Source organism: Notamacropus eugenii, chromosome 7, assembly GCF_028372415.1.
Source record: "Notamacropus eugenii isolate mMacEug1 chromosome 7, mMacEug1.pri_v2, whole genome shotgun sequence".
In the NCBI taxonomy this organism is placed as follows: Eukaryota; Metazoa; Chordata; class Mammalia; order Diprotodontia; family Macropodidae; genus Notamacropus; species Notamacropus eugenii.
The window spans coordinates 21,778,780-21,804,927 of record NC_092878.1 but is presented as its reverse complement, the minus strand read 5'-3'; the positions used below and the strand labels follow the sequence as shown (position 1 = coordinate 21,804,927).

Sequence of the window (26,148 nt, the reverse complement as noted above, 5' to 3'; positions counted from 1 at the left end):
TCACAGATCTAAAGCTAGAAACTGAGGACCAGAGAAATTGAGTGACTGGCCCAAAGCAGAGATTTAACCTAGATTCTTTCACTCAAGAACCACAGTTACCTTCTATTGCATCATCACTGATATGTTGGGTGGGGTAGAAGAGTTCAAATTAGTTTTCATTGGCTGGCAGAGGGCAGATGTATATTTGTGTATGGGGTCATCTAGACTCCTAGAATTGCCTGGAATCCTAAAGTCACGCTCTTGTGGTTTCCTAAATAGATATATAGTGGATAGTCATGGGTCTGCATGGAAACTTTTGCTCTGATGCTCTGCTGGAGTAGACCCAGGGCTGCCAAGAGATCTGTGCATATGGTCTAAGGAGGAAATATGGGTGCTGCAGGAAATATCTAAGAGCCACTTGGTGACTCACCATGACTAATATAGCACTTTATATACATGATCTCATTTGGGCTGGAATAGAGATGGGTAAACTGAGGCTTATAGAAATTGTCACACAGCTAGCAAATGTCAAAGGCAGGATATGGACCTGCATCTTCCTGAATCAAAGTCTAGTACTCTGACTCTGTCCATTATACTACCTCGCCCGTGTAGAAAAGGCATGTACTCACTTCTTTCTATGGTAGCTCCCCTGTTTTCACAATTCCTTCTTTCAAACGGAAATTCATCCCAGAATTACGATTTTTGCAAAGAAAAACTTTTTCCAAAGTTCCTAGTGTAAATCATTCTGACAATGCTACAGTTTCAATTGGAACATCATCCTATTAACAGATGTGAAAGATCAGGGTTAAAACAAAACAAAACAACTCTGAATACATTCAGGGTAAAAAAAAAAGGGGTCCTTTTTTTCCTGAATACTAATTTTCTTTTTTTTCTTAATCTAATAGTATTTTCCCCCAATGACATGTAAAGATAGTTTTCAATGTTCATTTCTGTAAAATTTTGAATTCCAAATTTTTCTCCCTCCCTACTCTTCCCCGTCCCCAAGACAGCAAGTGATCTGATAGAGGTTATATATGTACAATCATTTAAAATATATATTTTCACATTAGTCATGTTGTGAAGGAAGAATCAGAACAAAAAAAGTGAAAATAGTCTGCTTCGATCTGTATTCAGACTTCATAGTTCTTTCTCTGGATAGGGTTAGCATTTTCCATCATGAGTTATTTGGAATTGTTGAAGACTAATTTTCAAAAAAAGAAAATTGGATGGCAACATTTTGGATTATGAATTCTTTCAAAAAGATGAATTAGAAGTTCAAGATAAAATTTTCATATATTGCAAAAGACCTAAAAAAGTCATCTACCCTAACTCGCTTATTTGACAGATGTGTAGAATAGGGCTCAGAGAGGGTAAATGATTAGCCTGACATCACTGTGTTAAAACAGAAGTAAGATTCAAACTTAGGTCTTTTAACTTCATGGCCAATGATTCTCTCCCCCTCTGCCCCCATTGGGTTGTAAGAAGAGAACAGTGTACCTACTCTAAATGCTTGTGTTGAAAAGACCCTTGAATGCTCTTTCCATTCATATCCTTATTTTTTCATCCTTTTAATGTGGATTTTTGTGGTCTGCTCAAATACTACTCTGATTTCTCATTGGTATCATGGATATGGCTCTGGGCTTTCAATGGAGTGAAAGCTCTGGCCAGTCATACCAAGCTAGAAAGCCTCCAAATATGAGCTTAAAGTCAAACTATGACCTAAGGTCTAATCTAGTTAAATTTAGAGGTTCATCACCAGAAGGTCTGCCACCAGATGAAAAGTGTATAACACCAAGCGGAGTGGTTGGCTTCCCCTTTGTTGAAGAAAGTATCCATATAACACCAAGTACCAAAGCTAGTACAAGTAACTAGCTGGTAGTATCTTTGTAGTAGTACTTGTATCCATACAAATACTAAAGCTAGTTCAAGTACAAGTATTAAAAAAGTCTTGAAATTCTGACAGGGACAGTTGAGATCTTGGTTGGGAGTACAGATAGAGCTATGAAGCTGAAAACTAGATATGGGGTTGAGAGGGAGAAGTAAGGCCTGAATCCTTTGCATAGGGTAGTAGTTCAAATTCATCACTGGGGAGAAAGAAAAGACCCTTGAATACCTACGTCTAGGAGGCAGGAGAAGTAAGAAGAACCAGCCAAGGAAATCAAAAATAGCTACTAATGAGGTAGAAGGAAGGAACAAGACAGTATCATACATCTAGGAATGTGCCATTACTGGAACAATCTTACCGAGGACAACCTGGAAAAGAAAGGAGAGTGCCTGGAGGAATGAATGCTGACTGCAGTGTTCAGTTAGTCATTTAAGATGCTGAAATAAGAAAACAAAAACAAAAATGACAAGTCGATGGTTACCCTATGGAAAATATAATGAAATAGTTGGGTCCATAGATGAGGTGCGGGAAGAAAGGCAATAGAATCCACTGCAAACTAAGGAAAACTTTTTTCAAATAATGAGATTGCATAAATTGTCTTGAGGAAGAACAAGTCCTCTTTGGTTCATATAAGGAAGCATAAATTTAGGGCTGTTAGAAAATTACGAAAAAGAAAGAGCTAGCTTTGTAGGGTTGATAACTTCATATTGAAGCTCAAAGAAGTCCTACAATCTTTGTTTGACATCATTTTTATGTGCCTTTACAAAATCTTTAATAATAAAGAATCAGGGTTGGATTTTTCTATCATCTTCAGGCAATTTCTTCTTCTCTTACCAAACATAATAGATCATAGGATCTTTACAAATGATGAGAACAGTCAGGAAAGACAGATTTCAGAAAGAAATTTATAGATCTGAAATTATATCCTATTATAGTAACATCATTTTGATAATCCCCATGGAAGCTACCATGATAAATCTAGTCTCTGAGAAAATCTTGTTACTTAATGCTTAGTGAACTAAATTTTTGAGGGTTACTAGTTTCTATATCTGAATCTCCTTATCAAACAAATATGTATGGCTCTTTCAATTTTAACATTCTGATTTTGTGGTAGTGAAATGAAACAGAAGATAAAGGAAGAGAGAGTTTCAAGGAAGGGAGGAAAAGTGTGTTCAACAATGTCTGCAGAGACAAAGACCAAGGAGGGTGATTACTGAAAAAATAGGCAAGGGGATCAGTGATTGAAGACATAGAGATCGTGGGTGATAATTGAAAGGGTTTCAGTAGAATGGTGCTGGAAGTCAGATTGCAAATATTAAAAAAAACTAAGATGGTAGTAAAAAAGTGGAGATTGCTGAACATAGATTGCTATTTCAAGAAGCTTGGTGATGAAAAGAAAAAAAGAGATAAGTGGTTAAGGGAAGGTTGTTTTTTTAAGATCGGGGAAGCCTAGATATTTAGAAGGAAAAGAAACCAGTGGAGTGAGAAGAAAATACCTCATCAATTATTCATTTTCTTTGACATTGTCAATACCTTAGCTGGGATGGGATGGATTAGGAAGTATTAGTCTTAAAAGGGGGGAAGAATGTTTCTTCCTTAGAGACAAGGAGGAAAAAAATGGGTGAGAATACCAAGAAATTCTGAGGTGGAAAGGAAGGCTACTGAGGAACTTGTACCAGATGAGCTTGACCTTCTCAGTAAAGCAGGGAGTAAGGCTATTTTACAGCTTGTCAGGATCCTGGAATGTAGTCTATAGGATAAGAAAGAGTTTTTCTCTACGCAAAGCTAACTGGATTGCATTAAGACAGAAGACAACTTAGTAACAGATGACATATACGTAGGAATTTCCAATTTATAAAGCATTTTTAAAACACTAATGATTTCTCCTTAGGTCTTTACTATAACTTTACATCTCTAGAAAACAGTTATTTTTATGATTGCAATTCTCATTGTTATCATTATTTCCCCAATTCTCATATAGGAAACAGACTCAGGAGTGAAATGATGGTCTCATGGTCACAGAGATGGTCACTAGTCAAATGTCAGAGGCAGGACAAAACCCAGTCCTTTCCCCATAAATCTGGCATTTGATAAAGCTTTGTTTTATGCTTTTTTATTTTAAAATGAGCAAGTTCTAAACAAATGAGATGCCTAACCAAAAAGGACCATGTTCTTCACTGGTTTCCCTATCCTACCAATGGTATTTTTGGTTTTGGTGGTTAGCAGATGCTTTGGATGGTCTGACTGATTGACCATTTATAAGCAAGGGAGGTCTGCTAAAAAAAATCTGAAAACAGGGTCAGGTACTAGGGAGTTAAGTTTAATATCAGTAAAACTAAACACAACTTTTGAAAAAAGTGTTGAGAAAAATATAAAGATTCCACATGATAGAATTGTAACAAGGAAAGCAGTGATTTTAAAAATGCATTAGGATATACTCTTCGGAAGTAACTTACATGCTTTATATATGAATCCCTATCTATAACCAGTTTTTATTGTGAAATACTTATATTTAGTAATTATGGTGACAAATATGTTTAAGTCTAAATATAAAATATATTATTTATAAAAATATATTATGCAGCTACAATAAGCAACATACATCACTTTGCACAGAATATCATGATAAATGCAGAAGTAGATAGTAAACTAGATGATTCCTCACATTAAACAGAAACATAATTTACCTCAGAACTGAGCTTCTGTGGAAATGCTGCTCAGTTACTTCAGTCAGAAGAGAAGTAGTTATTGGGTCTGGCAAAACCTAAAGACTAACCTCAAAAAAATGTCAGTTCTAAATCTGCTAAGGAAAGCTTGAATTTCTTTCTATTATTATCATCAATATTTTATAAGTAAGAGAGATTGTAAATCATCTCCCCATATTATAAACATATCATTCCCTAGCCCTGCCTTAAATAGTATTCCAGTTATTGGGGGATTTAATAAGGTCCTACGTGGTATTCATTTGGAAAAAAAGGTTGAACAACAAATGGAGTTCTCTGGAACTAGGCTTATTAGAATAAGAACGTGTATACTCAAACAATTTCTGAAAAGAAAAAGAGTATCGAGTCGAAAGTTTAGATTTCTGGGATGAAGTTCCTCTTAAAACTCAAGACAACTTGCACGTCAAGTCCCTTAGTACTGGGCTATGACGAAACAAGTGGCCAGTGTAATTAATGGATCTGTTTTAGGAAGAAAGCAAACCGAGCTTACAAAAACCTACACAGAAGAAGATAAGGTGGAGGCAGGGATCCAAGCACTAAAAGAAGAACAAGTCAGGGTTATTTATAAACAACTACTTATCACATAGTCAGGTTAACCTGTCTCTAGTTTGCCAAAAGCAATCCAGCTCAATGCTGCTCTGAGACACAGTGTTAATTAGGGTTTTTTACTAAACTCAAAAGGGAAATAAATGAGCTTTCACTTTTTTTGACAGAAAAGTGAAAATAACTAGGGGAAAAAACAAAGTGCTCCATTCAAGGGGGAAAAATTAATCAACATTTCGAAACATACCCTGGAATATTTCTACCACACTGTTTGATGCTAGTGTCTCTCTAACATGAGAACAGAGTGTGTATAAACATGTTAATTATGATGAACAATGCACAAATGGATTTCCCTGATCATTCTGGTCTTCAGCTCTTGGTAATGGCGCTTGGGATGTAATAATGTGGCTAACAAAGGTCACAGTTCATTTTGAGGCTGAAATAGAAGGCAGGAATCTAAAGCAGAAACACTTTTGGGGAAGTGTGGGAAGGGGTCCTATGTACCACTTTAATTCATTATGATTCTAACTCTTAAATCAAACCTTAAGGAAAAAAATATTTATAAGATTCACTGTTCCATGATTCGGGCATAATAGTTTCACGGATGACTTTTCCTTTATCCACAGTAACACGCAGTATCCTTACTAATGTATTAACATTATGAAATTTTATAACATTTTAGATTTCTTTGAAATGAAAAGTCTATTTTACTTTTTAATTAAATCTATTTCCCAGAAAGGTCTTTAAAGGCTCCACAAAGTACCTTGCATTTTATTATTGCTGACAGTTATCTAAACCACGCTTGACTGCTCTCTTTATCCTTTAGTTACCAATTGAAAGATCATATGCTAAAAGACTTGTGCTCTGTCTTCTTCTTGCCCTGTAATTAAGGCATTTTAATACATTTCCTCATAGTTGTTAAAAGAGCACACTGTTAAGATTCATGGAATGAGACAATTTTGACTCTAGCAACCACATAAACATACACAATGTGAATGTGTCCTAATCATGGGTGTAAAAAAAAAAAATGAACCCTCAAATCACTCTATGGAAAAAATAGGGTGGAGTTGGGGCCTCTCTGCTTCCCTTATGTATGATCGATGAAATTGCAAAAAATATAACATTCTGTTAGAATAAACGATAATTGTATATTAAGAATACATCTCCCCTGAACCTACAGAGGTTTTAAGAGGTTTGGGGGTTGAGTTTTCTTCTGCTTTAAGCATGGGGAATTGTGATTTAAATAGCCAAATAAATAAGATTGCACTTTAAAATCTAAAAGGATTGAAGTCTTAATTAAGATCTATAAATAACTTCCCTGCTTATAGATGCAGCTATACAGAAGTCTATTTATCTTAATTTAACTTAAATCTGGAGCTATTTTCATTTGCCTGAAGTTGAGGGACTGCAGCTCCAACTTGGCAAAGTTGTTTATAAAAATAATGAAAACAAACTTTAAGGGTGCAAGATTTATTCAACTTTTAGAATCAGTCTGCTTCCTATAGAAGGACTGTAATATATCGCTGAGGATTCACATCTTTGAATTCTTAAACAACAGACTTTCGCTATACTATATATGCCCTTTTTAAAAAAGCATAAATAGGATGTTAATGTTTTTCTTGAGTGATAAATGAGAGTCTGAATTTTCCTACTTAGAAAATATTTGTGAAATATGAAATTAATCTTCACTACCCTGTTAGAATAAGCCAGGTGGGTCTGAATTTAGCCAGAGAGATAATTTTAAAATACGTATATCTTTGGATAGACTTTGGGAGTTGATTGAAATGCTACTTAGATTTTTTTAAAATTAAGGTCAGTTACAAAAGTATCATTGTAAACAAACTTTTAAGGGTAAATCTGAATTTTATTTTGTAAATAATAACCTGTTCCACCTTTTACACTGACAGTATTTAGTCCTGGAAAAGCTCAAGAAGACATGACAAATGTTTCTGACTTCTTTTTCAACTGGACCTGGAAGGTCATTGCCGAACAAACAGAATACTGTACAACTGGGGTTATAAATTGTAAAACCTGCCAAAAAAATTTTTTAAGTCTATTTTTTTCTCTGTAGAAAAGAAAGGACTAATGTAGTCAATATGGAACATCTGGTGATATGACAGATTTTTTTTTTCTTGAAGCCATTAAAAGAATCTACCTTCAGATTAAAGAAGAGTTTTAAACCATGATGTTTTACAAAACTTGTATTCTTTCATTTTTTCTTCCTTCTCTCCTTACATACACATTTTCACAGGCAAACACCCATTTAAAATAACTCCTATCTGGAAATCATGTGATAGGCAGAATGATCTAATTTGTTTTAATGTTAATATTACCATATTATTATTAAAATGAGTATTTAAATACTTATAGCTCAAGTGGGGGGGGCAAGGCTTACTTAAGATACCTTTTTTTTTTAAAGGACAGCTTTTTATTTTAATCAATCTACTCAAGAAATACAGATGCGCATTTCTCTTAACCTATTTTCTTTTCTTTTTCCCCACTTAGAATCATTTACGAAGAAGGGAAAGGTTTTCATTAAGCATAATTTGTATGGAACTAAATATTAAGTTGGGTTACTAGAATTTCATAGCCATAAATTGGTTAACTTTTAAAAATATCATGTGGCACTTTTAACTGTAGAAATACACTCCCAAAATGTAGAAGGCAATAAACTGCCGATGGAAAATAGAAGTGTTAGAAAAGAGAAAGTGGTACTTTAACTGATTTTCATGGCATTTGTGTTAAATAAAAATGCAAATTAACAAGTAAAGAGTTACATTAGTTTCCTCCCTTCCACAGCTTTAGCTAATAAACTTCAAAACAGAGCAGTCATGTACAGGTTTAAAATCTGAAAAATGAATGACCTTAAATGGAACCATATGAAATTCACAAGAGTAAAGCAACCTGAGGTAAAAATTACCAAAATTCAAATGAAGGAAATTCAAAATGAAATGGATGAAAGGCAATTAAGTACCTATTTTGACAATTCTAAGTGGTCAAGTTTTTAAAGTATGACACAGGAACCTTAACCTATCTATAGATGAGTGATAAATGAGGCATTTTGTGTCATTACATCCCCATAAATCACTTTCTTTAACTGCTGACGGCTTTTATCAGATCTAACCTTTTCAAGCTTCTATTAGAGGGCTAACATTTTCAACTTTGACACATGTGCAGTTTACAAATTCTGCAGCTGATTAACTCTGGACAGAAGCTCACTGGCATCATTGTCTTTAAGTTGGGTGAGAGCCTCAGGGTCTCAAAAACTCACACTTACAAGACAGTACAAAAATTTCCAGTAATACATTTGGGCATGGGTGGGATTTCAAGCTGCAAGACAGTTGTTTTCCGTCTTGATGACTCAGGAAATGATTACTAAAAAAAACCTGCTGGTGCTTAAATCCTCCATACACCCAAGTGAGTGAATGTTTTTTACAAAATATTATTAATGGACAATGTTCCCAAAGGTATAAATAATAAATAAAACCAAACAGAAGGCAGTCATGTGCAGGGAATAATTTAGAAGGGTTATAATAAAAATGGGGAGATTTAAGTAACTATTGGGTGATACCTACTCACTCAAACCAATCATCTTTTTGGAATACCCTAGCCTTCTAAACTAAAAGTCCCTTTTGTTTTGTTTGTGTACTTTGAAGATCACTTTGATCAGTGTACTCAGTGAATTCATTAATATGGGGGAAAAAAAGTTGGGCTAGCTATCTGAAATCCCTTCATTGAAAAATTCTTTCTTTGAATTTTCAACCAGTTGTACTGGCATCAAGAAGACAAATACAGAAGAAACGCCATGTTGAAGAGGATCCGTTCTTTTTATCTCCTGGGGTGATGAGTAAAAGTTGTAGAAGCATATTTCCCCTTGATGAAAGGAAAAAAACTTCCAAAAAATTCGAGCTCTCCTGAGAGAAAAAGTCTTCAATTAAGGTGAGAGAGATGATCACTTTTGGAGATGTTGTAGAGGAAATTCTTGACAAGGTGACGTCAGGGATTTCCTCCCAACTAGAGACCATGGGATTTTGTGATTCTGTGACTTCTTATGGAGTTCTTGCCTGATACAGAAATGACCCACACTATCCCATGCATACAGAGGTTGCAGTTTCCATGCATAACATAAGATTGAGATACCTGGAATCACCATTGGATGAAGGACCTCAGAAACCTTTTAATTTAACTTGTACCTGACCAGAAATTTCTTCTGTAATACTTTCAAAAGTCCTCTGCCTAAAAATCACTGACAAGGAACCTCATAACTCTTGAAGCAACCCATTTCACTTGTGACAAACTCTGCCTTGCCAATATCCTTTCTAAAGGGTGCTGCTCACTACAGTTGGTTGCTGAGTCATTTTTTCAGTCATGTCTGATTCTTCCTGACTTCATATGGGCTTTTCTGGGCAAGGATACTGGAATGGTTTGCCATTTCCTTCTCCAGCTCATTTTACAGATGAAGAACTAAAGCAAACAGGGTTAAGTGACTTGCTCAGGGTCACATAGCTAGTAAGTGTCTAAGGCTGGATTTGAAGTCAGGTTCTCCTAACTCCAGGGCCAGCATTCTATCCACTATATCACCTCGCTATCCCTCAGTATGGAGCGCAATGACCTGAATGTGGTCTAGGCAGCAGGAATATATTATTTGAACATCATATTTCTCTTAACCCAGACCAAGACAGCATTTCTGTTTCTGAATGTTGGATCACACGGCTGACCTAGATATCAGACTACTGACTCATACAGCTCTTACTCTTTTCCACCTACATCATTTTGCATAACCTGTTGTCTAGCTCTCTCTGCACCACCTTGTACATTTGATTTTTTAATCTAAGTGCCAGACTTAACATTTATGGTGATCAAATATCATTTTACTAGATTTGTCCCACTAGTATCACTTGTCAATATTTTTTGAGATCCCCGTTCTAACATCTGAAGCATCAGCTTATGTAAAATTTTATATATATGTATATATGTTAAAGCAAAAATGTATTACTGCAAATTTGACAAGCATGACATCTAAGTAATCTAATTCATTGACAAAAACATTGACCAGAAAAAGGTCAGAGACAGTGAACTTGGGGCACTTTGCTAATGGCTTCTCTCTTGGCTGACACCGATCTCATAATTACCACTCTTTGGATCTGGTCATCCAAGCAGTCACTATTTACCCAACTGTACTATCAGCGAGTCCACAAGGATATTCTGAGAAGAAGAAAGCAGAGATCTCTGTGAGTCAGGTCCATCACTGTAAGCTCCCGAATCACCACTTTACTTATCTCATAAAAGTGAAATCATCTTGGGTTTCAATTCACTGTTAATCATCCTTTCTTTTATAGTTTCTTATCCAAGAACCTCCTTCCTTGGTAGAGAACTGCTCTACTGAAATACAGTAGTACTATGCCCACAGCATTCTTCTGTACTACCAGTCTACTCCTCTTGTTAAAAAAAAAAAAAAAAAGATGAGAACAGCCTCTTAGGATTTGATTCTGATGAACCCCAACTCGTTCATAGTGACCTCTGCTTCCTTCTCCCAATGCTGACAAACCTTACGTCAGCATTAGAATTTTCCTAAGAATCGTGTTAAGTGCATTGTCCTAAAAACCGAAGAAGCTATTTCCTTTCCCTTTAAAAAAAGGCTTGACATTTGCCAATCTCCTGTTCTCCACAAATGATAAGATTGTTAAGATGCTATCAATAGCCCTGGCATGTAGCTAATCCAGGACAGGCGGGCTTGAATTTCCTGAGAAGAGTTTGAATCTCTTTTTATCATATCCTTACTTATCTCATAAAAATTGTAATATATATATATATAAACATAATTACATTATATATACATACAAAAATCATCATCATCTTGGTTTCAATTCCTTATTACCTATTCATTCTTCTATATTTCCCAATATGCACATCACCCTTTTTGGTAGACAATAACGAAGTAGAACAGGAGTTCAGTGGTTCTGCCCTCTGGCATAATATCATTGCTTTATCCAGCAAATGTTTCTATCTGTTCTTTGATTTTCTTCTTGTCTCCAAGTAGTTAAAAAACCCTTTGTCATCTGTGGCATTCCTTGCTATCTTTGTGTCATTAAGAAAACATTTCCCACAAGTGTCAATTAAAAATAGCTGAAGTATTTGTATTTGTATAACACGTAAAAATACTTTAAACTGTTACACTTGGTCAAATATTCACCAGTGTATTAAAATCAGCTTTTCTTTTCATGGGTAGGAAAAAGGAGAAAGGCTGCAATACTGTTCCATATCTCTAACTGATCATGTATAAATGGTGTTCGTTACTTGAGGGCAAAAATCAAAGAGAAAAGTAACATTTGCTAGTCAGAAGTTTCCTATGATTATTTATCCACTGAGTATAATAATATATCTTACACTTTATACTTATCTATTTAAACGGCATAATGTGTGTGGCTATGTGTGTACAAAATGTTTTTGTATACATGTGCTTGTGTGTGAATGTCACAAACGAGTGAGAACAAAACCTCCAAGAACACATTCATTTAGATATAATTGACAGACGCTGAAAGACCAGCTCCAATTTCAAGAAGCACCATATTTAATAATATTAGCCAGATAGAAGAAAATCCAGATGTTGGTGCTTTCACTAGTAGGAGGCTGGTACTTCAGACAGCAGTACTTTTTATAAGAACTAACTACCCATCAGTCCTAAATAGTAAAAGCTGAAGAGACAAATAGAAGGCACAAAAACTGAAGTGTTTGCAAAGACCCTTCTGTAGCAGATTGCCTTTCGTTGGTAAATGACAAATCTTGAAAAAATAGTTAACGAAGGACAACTTTTTCCAGTGCCACAACCAACAGTCTTGCAATGTCACCATCTAAGCATTATCCATGACAAATTAAAAACTTCTTTATTTCACTAATAATGTCACTCATCACCGAAGCTGTGCAGTTATACTTTGACAATTCAGATGTAAATTCTGGGTTGCCTATGTGTATTCATGACAAAGGCATATTTATCATTTAAAACAAAAGGACATGACTTCTGGGTGTTCATATCAAAGACCAGTGATGGATGAGGCCATGCTAATCAAAAGAGAGAACAGAAAGAACACAGATGTTTGCTACTTTGATTAAGAAAAGACCATCCCCCCTCAAAAAACAAATTCCCAATATGGCCATCTCATTTTTGAAAAAAATGTTTGATTTTAGCAGACGTTTAAGAAGTGGATATATTCTTAGGTATAGATAACACTAAAATCTCAGTTCAATTCTATGATGCTAAGGGCATCAGATGTCAAGGACGGGCTCATTTCTCAGCCCTAACTCCGTGAAATTCCTCCAACTGCTAAGGTCCTTCCAGGGCTTGTTTTTGATCTAGATTTAGGGGGTAAAACACAAACCAAAGAATAAAACAATATAGAAGTAAATAAAGGCTAGAATCCACTGAATTAATTGATTTTTAATACTCTGCTACTGGGCACTTTTTTTATACTTATGGATTGAACAAGACCTTTAGGAACTATAAAGCCACCAGGTCCTAAGAAATGCCCATTTTTATTACATCTTGAGCTAGTATATCTGTACAATTTGCATTTTACTCCCTGCTCTTACACTGAAAAGCAAACACAGTTGCTGCACTTATTTTAAGGTTTTTTCTTTCAAAAGAAAGCAATTAATTCTAGTGATCTCAGCATGCATGCACAGCTTTCTGATGAGAGACTTACAATAAATGTGGTATGGGGGGGAGGGCGGGAAAGGTATTTAGAGGGCTAGGGCTATTGATACCAACTTCTTCCCATCCCACTGATGAAGAGCTATCATCAGGACTTGCTAATAGAAATCCAATTTACAAGGTAGGACCTAAACTGCTAATTTGAGTGCTTTTCAAGATGCTCAGGGTTGGTAACACTTCAAACTGAAAACAAATACATCGTATTATTGGGATAGGGCTATTTTCTTGTTTGTTATGACTGGGAAAGCCCTGACAGCAAAGTCACCTTGAAGGGAGGAAGGCAGGGAAGTTGAGGGGAGGGTATGTGTGTGTCTGTGTGAGGAGGGGAACAACTTTTGTTTCGATCTGTTTTCCTTGCTACCTTTCCATTTGGGGTGACAGCAAGTTTGGTGTCAAGGAGATTTTAAAAACTCAGTCTTGGTAGAGTATCACCAAATAAATACACAAACTGGGAGAAAGAAATAAAGGTTTAGGTCTTCTCAAACAAAAAAAAAAATCAGGAAATACTATTGCACTAGGTGAATTGCAATAAGCAATTTTTTTTTTATCCCAATACCCTCTCTGTCTCAAAACAGGAAAACCAAGCGCTTATCAATAGTGACAGTTGATAGTCTACAATGACACTATTAGTGCCTGTTACAAGATTTCTGAGTTCATTAGATCACCTAATGTGATCCATTTTAGACTACTGGACTATACTTAAATTCTGCACTGAGTCATGACTTTGCTAACTTTATCATAAAGTCATTTTTTGGTTATTTTTTTCTTTTGTTTTGTTGGGTTGATTTATAAACTGGTTTCTTTCAGAATGAATTAATAGTTGGATATTCTGGAGATTTTCCCACTCAACATATTGAGAAGTGTTTATGGAATAACAAAAATGCTTCACCTTTTGGCCCTTTTATGAAAAATTTACTGGATGCCTAATATATTTAATATTCAGTAGCATGTGAGAATAATTTTTATGCAATTCTGATAGTTAGAAAGATAGATAACTCAATTATTAGGTCATCTATCAAAATATTCAGATGTATAAAAGGCTACTAAAAAGATTGATGACTGAGAAAGTCCACTGATTCTCTAGCCATCATATTCACGCATTTGGCTAGACAACATTTTTCGCTGCCTTCACAAGCAAGCTTCATTACCCATCACTCCACTGAAAAGAGTTTATTATGAGGCTGCCATCTTGGCAAGACTATTATTTAGATGATAAATGCTGGGGAAAAAAGTGTGTCTAGATTTTTTTTTTAAAGAAAAAAAAGATGAGCTTTTTTGACACATAAAACAAACAGCATCTAAATTTCTAATTAACTTAAATTTGGCAGATACAAATATAGGTCAGTTAATGCTACGATATTATTTTTCATTTGATTTTTGTCCTTAATTTATAAAATGTAAATTAACTAATTAGAAGGAAAACTGCATTATTGGTGACAAAACGCTTCAGCTGGGTCCTTGCTTCCTGACACTTGTGATCAACTCTAACAAATTATTGCTAAGTGATAGAAAATTACTCCCCCTTCCTCCCATAAAGTTTTACTGAAAATTAAGAAAAGGTCTTAGAATCTAGTGAAACCGCAAGACCTTACACATGGTTCACCCTGGAAGCAAAATGGTGAATATCTGTACTGCTACTTCTACCATGGACTTACGATGTTTGGCAGTGGCTGAGGAAGAATATTGTGGATGCTGAATACAGTAGAGTTTAACATCTCATGTTTTCTATGGAGTAAAAAAAATGAAACATATTCAGCTCCATAACATTTTATGTATTAGTGATTTCTGAACTTCAGGGTTTTTTTCTCATTCAATTATCCTATGCTTTCATTTCAAATGGATCTGTTATGGATTTGAAGAATTAGTGAGAGGGCAATAGTGGCAAGTAGAGAATGATGAGAGAAAAGGATTTGGTTGCCTGAGTTTTGGCATGAAAACCTGTCATTGTTAAGTAAGATTATATGATGTAATAGTTAAGTGGAAAGAGGTTTTTAACTATTCCTATGTAAAGACTCTACAATGCAAAGTACATTCAAACTGTCAGATGGAAATGTCAATTAAAAATTACAAGAGATGCTGAAAGGTAAGGTCTATGGGGGTTGCTCTGTTTTGACACAGTGGAGAATCTGTGACCAGGCCTTTGGCAAGACATAGCAAGATCTGTGCTGTCAGTTTCTATAGTACACAAACTTAGATGTCTAATCTGAATGAGAAATAACCAGGAAAATGGGAGCAAAAGCCTTGTGGGAATGTAGATTGGAGCTGAAAGCCCTCTGTCTGGAATAGGAGATAGTCTTCGGTGATATGACGATGTTTGAAAAAGCAGAGAAAAAAAGAAAGAGAAATAATTCAAAGATGCAAAAAATATCCTGAGTGCCACTAGAAAATTGATAAAAATTCCAATACAGATGAAAAATACCTTTGTAAATTCAGTTCTAAGTTCACATATATCTCCAAAGTATATAGATAACTTAAATTACAAGGTTTTTGTCCAAGATAAGTTATCATGCTGAAATAACAGAATTTAAATGTTATTAGTGTTTTCCACTCCTTGAGTAATATAGTACAGTCCATTACGATACCCCAACCCTCCTTAATTTTCACATTATCAAAAGTATAATCTAAATAATACTCAAAAAAAATTATTATTTTTACTTCTCTAGCTGGAATAGCAGTGGGGAAAATGCTTTCCTACCAGCTTCTCCAGAAGAACATCACTTAGAGTATTCAGAATTTAATCTTTTTTACATATTTTGAAATATGAATGATAAAAATTGTGAATCTCTACCTATTTACATATACACATAGTGGCATGAGATTATTTAGGCAATCTGAAATTTCAATTCAAAATAATGTTGGCTTTACATATCAAACATTTCAACTGAAAATGGCATGTCAGTACTCCATTTTGTGACAGAAATGTAATGGTGGGGGGAAGAGAGGGGTATATTTGCATATGGCACAACATTTTCTGTAATGTACCTCCTGCCTTAGCTATATGACCCTGGGAAAAGTCACTTTTCTTGGCTGTCCTCAATTTCTTCTTCTGTAAATTGAAGGAGTTGAATTTGAAGATCCCTTCTAACTCTGGATTTGTGACCTAGTGATTCTTTATGCCTCGGCCGCTAACACCTCAACCTCTCCAAACACCAACTGTCCATTTACCTATAGGTAGTTACTTTAAGAGTTATGTAGAACATGGATTTTATTTCTGTCTTTCAGAGACCCCAGCCATCTTAAATTCATGAGAAATTTGTTTTCCTCATGAAAATAAAGACAGATAGTTAAACACCAGGCATTTTCTAAGATTCCCAGATCCTTTAGTTTTTCTCTCCCAAACATTAATTTCATGAAGTTAAATAGATGAGATACAAATGAAGATTGTTTACTTTGTTATTAATGCCCTCATGAGATTTTGGCTTGGACAAAACAAAAAGAAAAGGGAGAAAAAAAAGTTTATTAAAGATCTATTTCAAAAGTCACTCATTTGCCCTGTCTGGAAAGGTGACACTTTTGTGTCTGAGGTGTGTAGATTTCTATGAGGAAGGAGGAGAAAGAAAGAGGAATACAGTGAGGGTTGGATAGCTTTACCAGCCCCAAGTCCCTCAGTATTACAGTAAGGTCAAACCCTTTCAGCATTGTACTTGTGTGTCAAAATATGTCAACAAACCATCACACGGTAGGAAGAAGAATGACCTTTCAGTTCTTTATATCTGGGCTGCCAATGAAACCTTGGAAACAGGGTATGCATGAACAGTTCTAGCTGCTTGACAAATGCAACTCCCAAGATTTCCTCTCCATCTACTTGTTAAAGTGCTTGGTTCCTACATGTTGGTACAACTTTCTAAACCCTTATAACTCATGAAGAAAACCATTATAGCTGCATGTTATACAATAAAGGTCACCCATAGGCTCACAAAATAATTCAGTCTAATTGAATCAAACACTATAGGTGGCGGCACATTGTTGGAAAGACGTTGTTTTTCAAAAATTAATGTTTCTAGAGGTTGGTCAGATGGGAGGTATGAGATTGTGATTATGAGATCAGAAATCATTTTCATTAATCTGTTTTTGGTTCATTATTAACCATATCACTTATTTTCACTGTTGTCTTTTGTACACACATAGGACAACATAGACACAGTCAGTATCGCTGGCTCTCTAAGTTACCTTCCTAGCAACGTGATGGATGTATACGGATCCAACCTTTGATCAGTCCAGAGCATTTTCTAGATGCTTGGTTGACATTAAGGCATAATTGTGTGCCATGGAATAGCCTCAAAGAAGCTATTTCAAAGGGATGTAACCATCCTTCAATTCATTTATAGGGTTTGCTAACAGTGGATCTGCATATTAAGAATGAACCAGATAAGGGTCCAAAATTTGTGGTCAGTTTAGTTATTGATTTGCATGTAAAAAAATATGTATATATATACATATATACACTTACATGCACACATATATACATATGTGTGTGTATTTATATCTATATATTTATATATGATATAATAAATATTACTATATTTATATTCTGAACCTAACAAACTCAGATAAGATAAATATTTACATGTATAAAGTAGAACCGAAAAAAAGCATGAATCTCTACTGTACACAGTTTGCTTTTCTTTTTAAATATATAATCAATTTGATTCATGACTTTCACAACCACTCTACTTCTCTGTGATTGTTTCTAGCTGGTAAAGTCATTGAATAAAGATTCGTGGAGTATTATTGCTACCACGGTTTTTGCTTGTTTTGTTTTTTGAGGGAATCAGGGTTAAATGACTTGCCCAGGGTAACAAAGCTAGTAAGTGTCTGAGACCAGATACGAACTCAGGTCCTCCTGACTACAAGGCTGATGCTCTATCCGCTGCCCCATCCCACCTTATTTTATTAAGTTCTGCTGACAAATTTACTACATCAATATAGATCCAAAAATCAAAATATCAAATTTGAACAGGGAGCAGCAGGATTGGGGATGAAGAGAGGGGGACAGGGCCCTAGCTGACCAAACTCTAGAGTAAAGCACAGGATTCTAGATCTCTAAATGTTCAGGATTCATCTTATGAAATGGGGGAAGAAGAGAAGTAGTACCGGGATGGGAAGATTTGGAATCTGGTATGATTTCCCTTCCTAGGGAGTTAAGGGAGGTCACAATTTTGAACATTCCACTTCTTATAAGACCAAACCAAGTAGTAAGAATGGATAAAATGGAAGCTAGGAGAAAGCAGAGCAGGTTCTCGGGGGACAATGAGAAGACGGATTCATAAGCTCATTAGGATTTAGCTTAATGACATGAAAGCCACAAACCAGCAGCATTAAGCTCTAACTTCAGTAGTGGTAGGGAGTGAGTTAGCAATATAAAGTCAAAACAAGGGGAGGCTGGGAGAAACCAAGAACTACAGAATCTGCTCATGATTTAAGACATGAACTTAAAGCTTATACTCTCAAAGATCTGTCATGTCAACATGCTCATGTCAACCAATGGCCAGTGCTTCAACGCTTCTCTTTTCTTTCTCTGGTCCACTCCACCCCATCTCTTCTCTTTTCAGCTACCTTATTCCTATTTCCCTCTCTACCACTGTGGGGGAAAATATATATATGTACATATAAACCCATATAACAAATACACAGAATCAAGCAAAACAAGTTCCTTCCTTGGTCATGTGTCAACTCAGTTTACCGTTGTTAGTTAGTCCAGTAAATCTACAGGTGCAGAAACACTGGATTCATGCCTGGTAATTTTAAGATAGGTCAGGTTTTTGTGATCATGGTGGACTACCTACAAGGCTCTATATCTGCTCAGTCAGTTCACATTGCTGATTTAGTCTCCATGTATGCATGGGTGACCTGAATTGGAGAACAGTCATGGAGTTCATTTCTATGATATTAATAACAAACATAGACTACCTCACAATCAGTTTAGTGAAAGCCACTTTTGTTGAATTCTAAAAAGACAGACAAAAAAAATCCACTTTTCTATCTACAGTAAAATTGCTTCAAATTCTAACTTTGAGATAATTTGGAAAGACCAGTAACTAAGACATAAAATAACACCTAAGTACATTAGAAATATAAAAAAGGTGTTGGGGAGAGAAGTTTTTGACTCCCTGCCTAGGTGGGGTCTCATTCTGATCAGCTTTGCTCTAACACTTCCTAGCTATGCAATCCTCGGCAAGTCACTTAACCCGTCTCAGTTTCCTCAACTGTAAAATGGGGATAATAATTACATCTAGTTTCCGGAATTGTTGTAAGGATCAAATGAGATAAAAATTGCAAGGCACTTGGTATAGTACCTGATACATAATGAGTGCTATACAAATGCTAATTATTATTATTTTTGTCTAATATGTTTCATGGTACTTGTCAATGATACTGGCCAGGGTACCCATGAACATTAAGAAGAACTGTGCTTCTGTGAGAGTTAGAATAAATTTGACCTCTGTACTAATTAAAGGAATATTGGTTTCTACTTCTTGGACACAGTAATAGTAACAGCTAACATTTTACATAGTCTTATTATGTAACAGGCTCCCTGCTAAATGCTTTATAAATATCTGATTTGATCCTCACGACAACCCTGGGAAGAAGCTTCTCTTATCATTCCTACTTTACAGATGAGGAAATTGAGGCAAAGAGAGGTTAAGTGACTTGCTCAGGGTCAAATAGCTAGCAAGTGTCTGAGGCAAGATCTGAACTCGGGTCTTCCTGACTCCAGATCCAGTGCTCTATTCACTGCCCCACCTAACTGCCTGGCAGTGGGTGTTTAATAAATTGTTTATTGATGTTGATGATGGAGAATCAGTTAAGTTAATAACATAAAAGAACTCAAGTTTCAATTTGTTAGTCTATTTATCTTTATAAAGTACTTAGAATTTTACTAATTATAAATCTTGTTTTTTAAATCAAATCATTAAAGGAGACTAGATAGTATAATGGGTGAAACGCTGGCCCTAGAGCCAGGAAGACTGGGTTCAAGTGCAACCACAGACACATACTGGCTGTGTGATCCTGGGTAAGACACTTAACCTCTCAGTGCTCTAGAAAGCTCGCTGAGATTATTAAGTTTCAGGGAAGATATTGACCTGTTTTGGCAGATGATCCCTATACTGATGGAATCATGGATCCTTTCCCTTCCATTTAAGGAGACCCATCCCTACTTGGCATTTTTCTTTTTGGCTTTTAGTCCAAATTCAGGATACTGTACTTGAAAATAAGAGCTAACATTTCAAATACTTGTAAAGGAATATGGTTTTATTTCAGGAATCCAGGCTTCTCATATTCAAAATTTAGCTTCAATTCATAACTTTTTATTGCAAAATCAGCTGACTGATACAATTCTGCAAATAATGTCATCAAACATATTATCACAAACCCTGTTAAGCAGTTATGCTCCTGGCCCAAGAGGCTTCAGCTCAATTCAATTCAACTCAATACACATTTATTAAATTCCTATTCTGTGAAAAACATAAATGTAGGCATTAGGGGATATGGAAAGTTTAAATAACACACAGTCCCTGCCCTCATTTTCCTGATAGCCTATTAGGGGAATGAGGTACATACACAGATAAGTAGGGTACGAAATAATATAAAAATGCTTTAGAGAAATACAAAACTAAGTGCTTTTGTAAGGTCCAAGGGGGAGGGTCATTACCGACTGGGGAACTTAGTACTGCTTGCCTGAATGGCTTCGGTTCTGCTCAATGAAATTATGTATCTCTCGATATCACTTTGTTTAAAGACGTGTCTTCAAGGAACCAATTAATGACATTAGATAGAATACGTCTGTAAATTAAGAATATGAGTCTACGTATTTTCAAGTCTTATAGTTTACATGTTTGTGATATATGGTATGCACAGTGCCCATCTTCCTGACAAATGGCACAGATGATTATCATCACCAACGACTCCATATATGTGCATATAAGCACATATCAAACACTTTGTGGTTCTTTTATGCCTTGTGTCTACTGTCTCATTTGATCCTCACAAAACCCTGATGATTGGATATTCCAAGCATTACATTCATTTTACAAATGAAGAAACTAAGGCTGAGAGATTAAGTCACTTGCCCAGTAGATTACGGCAAATCAAGACATCACCCTCATAATGTCATTAGTCCTTTGCAAGAACAAAGGATGAACAGTGGCAGATCTGGAATTAAAACCAGAGCTAATTACTCCCAGTCTAAACTTTTCTGGAGTCTTTCATACACCATGAAATCTAAACACCCTCTCCTGCCCCTCCCCTTCAATGAGAGATGGTGACTGGCTAAGCCACATAGGTCAGGTAGATTTCTAGCGTATTTTCAAAGAACTCCAGGGCTAGGGAGTACACAACATTCTTCAGTAGCTTGATCTTGCTCATGTCCAGATCTCTTAATTTGAGCTACTTTTTTTAATCTTAGGATTCTGTGGGGAAAGTAGATTGAACACGTAAGGGTTAACCTATAAGCCAGAGTCATTTGAGAGAGGAGACATCACTAATTAAGCATCCTCAATTCACTTCATCATCTTTATTGTTCCACGATCTCTTTATATTTTCTCCACATTCATGTCTCTGGTGGAAAGATCACTCTGAAAAATGTGGTAAGACATTTCTGTCCACTGCTTTGTATCTAAACACAGGAGATTTCAAAACAATTAACAATGGTAGAAAATATGAGTCTATTCCCTAGGAAAATACTTGCTATTCATATTCAAAATACAGAAGAAATTGTACTTACTTATTATGTGGAATCATTACTATAATAAGATTTTAGTCACAGAAAAACACTTTTCTTGTCCTCATCAAATATTATAAGGTTACTAGGGCTAATCATGGTGTCAAGTATTCTTTGGGACAATGGAACCTCAATATCCCATAACTACCTCCATTGCGAGTGATGGAAAAGCAAATTGTTGTATTTTACCGTTGAAGAAGCCTTCTCCAGTGCCTTCGCTAATTATTAGTCAATCTGTCTTGGGTTGATGTTGATGACTACTTGTTAGTATATAGCGGCAGTGCCTACGAAGGCTGATGTAATTGAAGGTTTGCAAGAGCTTCCATTGCTCAGGCTTCACAATCCAACTTGAGGCACATGTGATCCGTGTGGGAATGGTGGCTCCAATTTTAACAAGGCTGAAATAACTGGCAATCTGTGATTGGGTTTAATTGCAGGCTTCCTGGCCTTTATCAGGACTCAGAAGAAAATTTGGACATTATCTGAAAATCCATCCTTTAAGAGGCTGTGGGAGAGTTGCCTCCTGTATACTTCTGCCAGGTCACCACAGATATGTAAAAGCAGTCTCTAGGCTGGCTGGGTAAATAACAGATCTTTAAAAATACTTAGAGGTAAGAAATGAATTTGAATCAATTCTTGTGGCAGAACGTATTAGCTTTATATTGCCTCTAGGAGAGTAGACTCGCTGGAGCCAATGGTTCAAAAACCTGGCTAAATTAGCTCAGTCCTTCATCTTTCCTGGGGTACAGAAATTGGCTATGGGTTATGTTTCCTGGCGCACATCTCCCCCAAATCCTAACCCCAGTGAATGGAGCTCTCTGTGAAGTCTCATCTACTTGTTTCCTGTGCCCACTAATAATACTACAGTATAGTCGATGTTTAGGATTTTCTAGGCATGTAGGGCCAATTTTCAAAGACCTAGCTGAAATCTTTGGGATAGTTAGTAATAATACAAAGTCAATAAAATATTAATCCTTCAGAAACAAAGCCATTTTTTTCTTTAATGCATTTTGTCAATGATTATTAATCATATTCTTTTAAAGTTCTTTACATAAATACAGTTGAATCCCATTTCATAAAAGATCTATGTAACTGAAAAGTTGCTTATAAAATATCTTTACAGAAAAAAAAAAAACCAACAAACAAATCACAATTCCCTGGGCTTCAGTTTTACTTTTAGAGAAAACAGTTGGGCCTCAACACCAACGAAAAAATCTGACTTGCTACCATGGAATCTTCTTGTGAGGCAGGTATTGCAAGGGTTAATGCTAATAATGTTCAAGGTGCCCCATTTGGTTCAATGGATCACACAATCATCTGAGGGTCTAAACAAATAGTCCTTTTACTACCAACACATTCCAATACACCCAGTAAGTAGATCCCATGGTGGTTAAAAGCAATTCAAGAAGATAAAATCTACTGGCAAGGAGGTTAAAAGCAGTTGGCAAAGAGGCTCTCTAGGGTCTTTACAATTTCTATTTAGAGTATCAGAGATAACTTTATATCTTTCTTATCTAAAAGGACCCAAAGCTGGGTGCCAGATCACCTTGGGAAAAAGTTTACCCAGATGATCCCATCTGTACCACAGCTTTCTTGTTCACAACAGTAATGGCTGGTGTGGTGGGAATGTGGGCATAAACCCCATGCCTCCTTAGTGTTACCAATATCTTTGCTTCATTTTCCAGATGGGGAGACTAGGGCACAGAGATTTAATAACTTCTCCAGAGTCACAGAGCCTATGAATATAGAGGATAGGATTCAAACACAGAGCTTATAACTCAGATTAGAGGGTTTTCCCCCCTTATGTCATCCTACTTAAGAGAAAGTGGGTTCTTGAGAGCCAACTGAACTATTTTAATAAAAAAAAAAAAAAGATTCTCTTCTTAGAAATACTGGGAAGAGCAGGAGTTGAAATCCTTAGTGATTTCATGACCTCTTAAAATGGTTTTAAGCTTTCTTGGAGAGATAAGCAGGAGAATATTCTATGTTTAAATGCTTAAATGGACCTATGATTTCATTGATTCAGAGGTCCCCTACAATGATGCAGGTTAGAATCAATTCATGCTTATTCTTGCCATTTTTAACCATGTCCTCCCAAAAGTTCACCACAGAAGGTATATCTAACATGCAGCAGCCTTCTTTACTTTCTCTCAATACCATTCTGTCCCTCTTCCCCCCAGATAATGACACCAGTGGAGCACCAGCTGTCCATCTGCAATCTCTTCACTCTTGCCCTATGTCCAGCCCATCTTCTCTTACTGTCATACAACTCTTTATCCTGGTTCTTAAGCGTTCCTCTGCTTACATGTTGCAGCTTTTCCAGAATTCTCCAATGCCCTCTGTGTGATGTTCATCTTTACTTTTTGGAAGCAATGTTTTGCTGTCATATAGCAACACCAGCAAAACAGTAATCCTAAAGAGAGTATAGTCTTTGCTTCCATGGGAAACTTGGGGCCAGGAAAAGTGCTTTATAATTTCCTGAAAGCAATCTAGCCTGTTCTCATCCTATTCAACTCCAGGTCCTGCTCATTGTTAATCTGTTGGAAGTCTGTCCCAAATTTATATGCTACTGATTATAGGGTGTCAATCCAAATATTTGTTGAAATTTGTGCAAAGAATCAGTCAAAAAGCATTTATTGAGCATTTACTGTGTGCTAGGTACTTGATCATCCTCTTTGGACAGAAAGTCCAAATTCCTAAGTGATTATAGATTTTTTCTAAGGAAGTCATTCTTTTATGGTACTACAGATCTCTTCCAAGAGGTTCTAAAATGTCTTAAGACGATGCAATCAACACAGTGTCATCCTCAAGCAAGAGAATATAGATAATGTCACCATTCATGGAGAATTCCTCCTCAATCAGGACTCTACATTAGATCTCATCTACCATAGCAGTGAACACTTTTGGTACACAATTGTCTTCTTGTTTTATCCTCTGGTTGATGTTTATTATCAGAGGGTTATTGAACAAAGTTATTTTTGTTGTTACTTCTTGCAAGGAATCTTGAATGATCTTGAGTATGGACAGGAAATAACTTATTATCAAAGGACCTGGAAGTGGTGTTTTGTTTTCCTGAGTCAAATACTTGTTCAACAAATAAGAAAAATTAGATAGTCTATTCTTAACAAAAACAGTTAATTGTGAGGTGAGAAAGATATGGTCCAATGTTTGATATCACTTGTAGAAGCTTGCTTGTCCACTTCTATTGTCCTCATCAAGGACATTATATAGAAGACACACACACACACACACACACACACACACACACGTGCATGTATGATTTTCATGGCATTTTATATAGATGAAAGAGGAGTTATAAGTCTCTAGCTATTGATGTTCTCTTAGATATTTTTTCCTAGTATTAATAAGTTCTGAGATTTTTTTTACATGCCTTTGTCATATTCCTCTCCTTCAGAAACTTTATAGTGGTTCCTCAGTGGATCTCCTCTATTTATTCTTGGTTCAACACAGCTGATTTTCATGTCTTTGCTGTCATTAATGTGATTCCAAGGGTCCAAGTGCTCCCACTATTTTTCATGGAGGAAAGCTTGTTGAAATGTTTTTTGCAGATCTTTTCCATTTTTATTATGTGGATAGCCCTCTACCTATTTTCAGACTTGAATGTACTTGAGATGACTTTGTTTAATTGGATATTTTGGCAAAATTCTTTAAAATTGGTTTTGCTCTCCTCTGCTTCCTTCTGTTTTTGTTGTCGTTCAGTCATTTCAGTCATGCCTGATTCTTTGTGACCCATCTTGAAAAAGATACTGAAGCAGTTTGCCATTTCCTTCTCTAACTCATTTTACAGATGAGGAAACTTGAGGTGAATAAAAGTTAAATGATTTGCTCAGCTTCACATAACTAGTAAGTGTCTGAGGTCATGTTTGAACCTAGTACTCAATCTGTTGCACCACCTAGCTTCCCCTCCTTCTGCTTTACAAGATGGTATTGTTCATATCTATCCTAGACTTTTAAAGCTGGTTTGTGTTCTGAATCATGGTTGCTTTTGGCACCCAACTTGCTCCATTTGGTAAATAAGATGTTTGCTGACCAGGATGCTTTCTGGGCTCTTTTCATCTCTTTGTTGTAGCAATTAACTAACTGGATGAAGTTATTATAGTTGTATAGATAATTTCTTGTTGTCTGTCCATTCTACTTCATTCCTTGTTCCAATTCTCCCTGGTTGTTGTCTTCTGCAGGAGCTTTGCACAGTGTGGCGCATATTAGGAACTTGATAAACTTTTGTTGATGAATCAACTGAATTATCCTTTGCTGACCCAAAAGAACGTACGCTGCTTGAAGGTAGAGATTGTCTTGAATTTTAATTTGTATATCCACCATTGAACACAGTGCCTGGTACATGATAAACATTTAATAAATGTTTGTTAATTGACTGATTGGGGCTATGTTTCTTTCTTTCTTTCTTTTCTTTTTCTTTTGAGAAATAGGGTCCTAAGGAATAAATAGGAAAGAATTATGTTCTACCATGAAAGAGAATAGAAAAGGAGAGAATTATGCTCCTATTTGAGGGAAAGGAGAAAAAAAGGATAATCTTGAATCCCCCAGTGAAAAGCCTGATCTAGGTACC

The 26,148-nt window shown here is 36.0% G+C and overlaps 1 protein-coding gene across 17 annotated transcripts in view; it reads right to left on the bottom strand.

Moving 5' to 3' along the window:
* CDIN1 (CDAN1 interacting nuclease 1) overlaps positions 1–26,148 on the bottom strand; it is a 261,023-nt gene that overhangs the window by 70,431 nt on the left and 164,444 nt on the right. For 3 of the 17 annotated variants that reach the window (XM_072622899.1, XM_072622900.1, XM_072622907.1), the window contains one exon: positions 21,339–26,012. The exons of the other annotated variants lie outside the window; for them this stretch is intronic. In XM_072622899.1, the coding sequence (XP_072479000.1) occupies positions 25,964–26,012 (49 nt within the window). In that variant the 3' untranslated portion in view covers positions 21,339–25,963. Of the gene's footprint in view, positions 1–21,338; positions 26,013–26,148 lie in introns of those variants that run through there. 17 annotated transcript variants of the gene reach the window in all.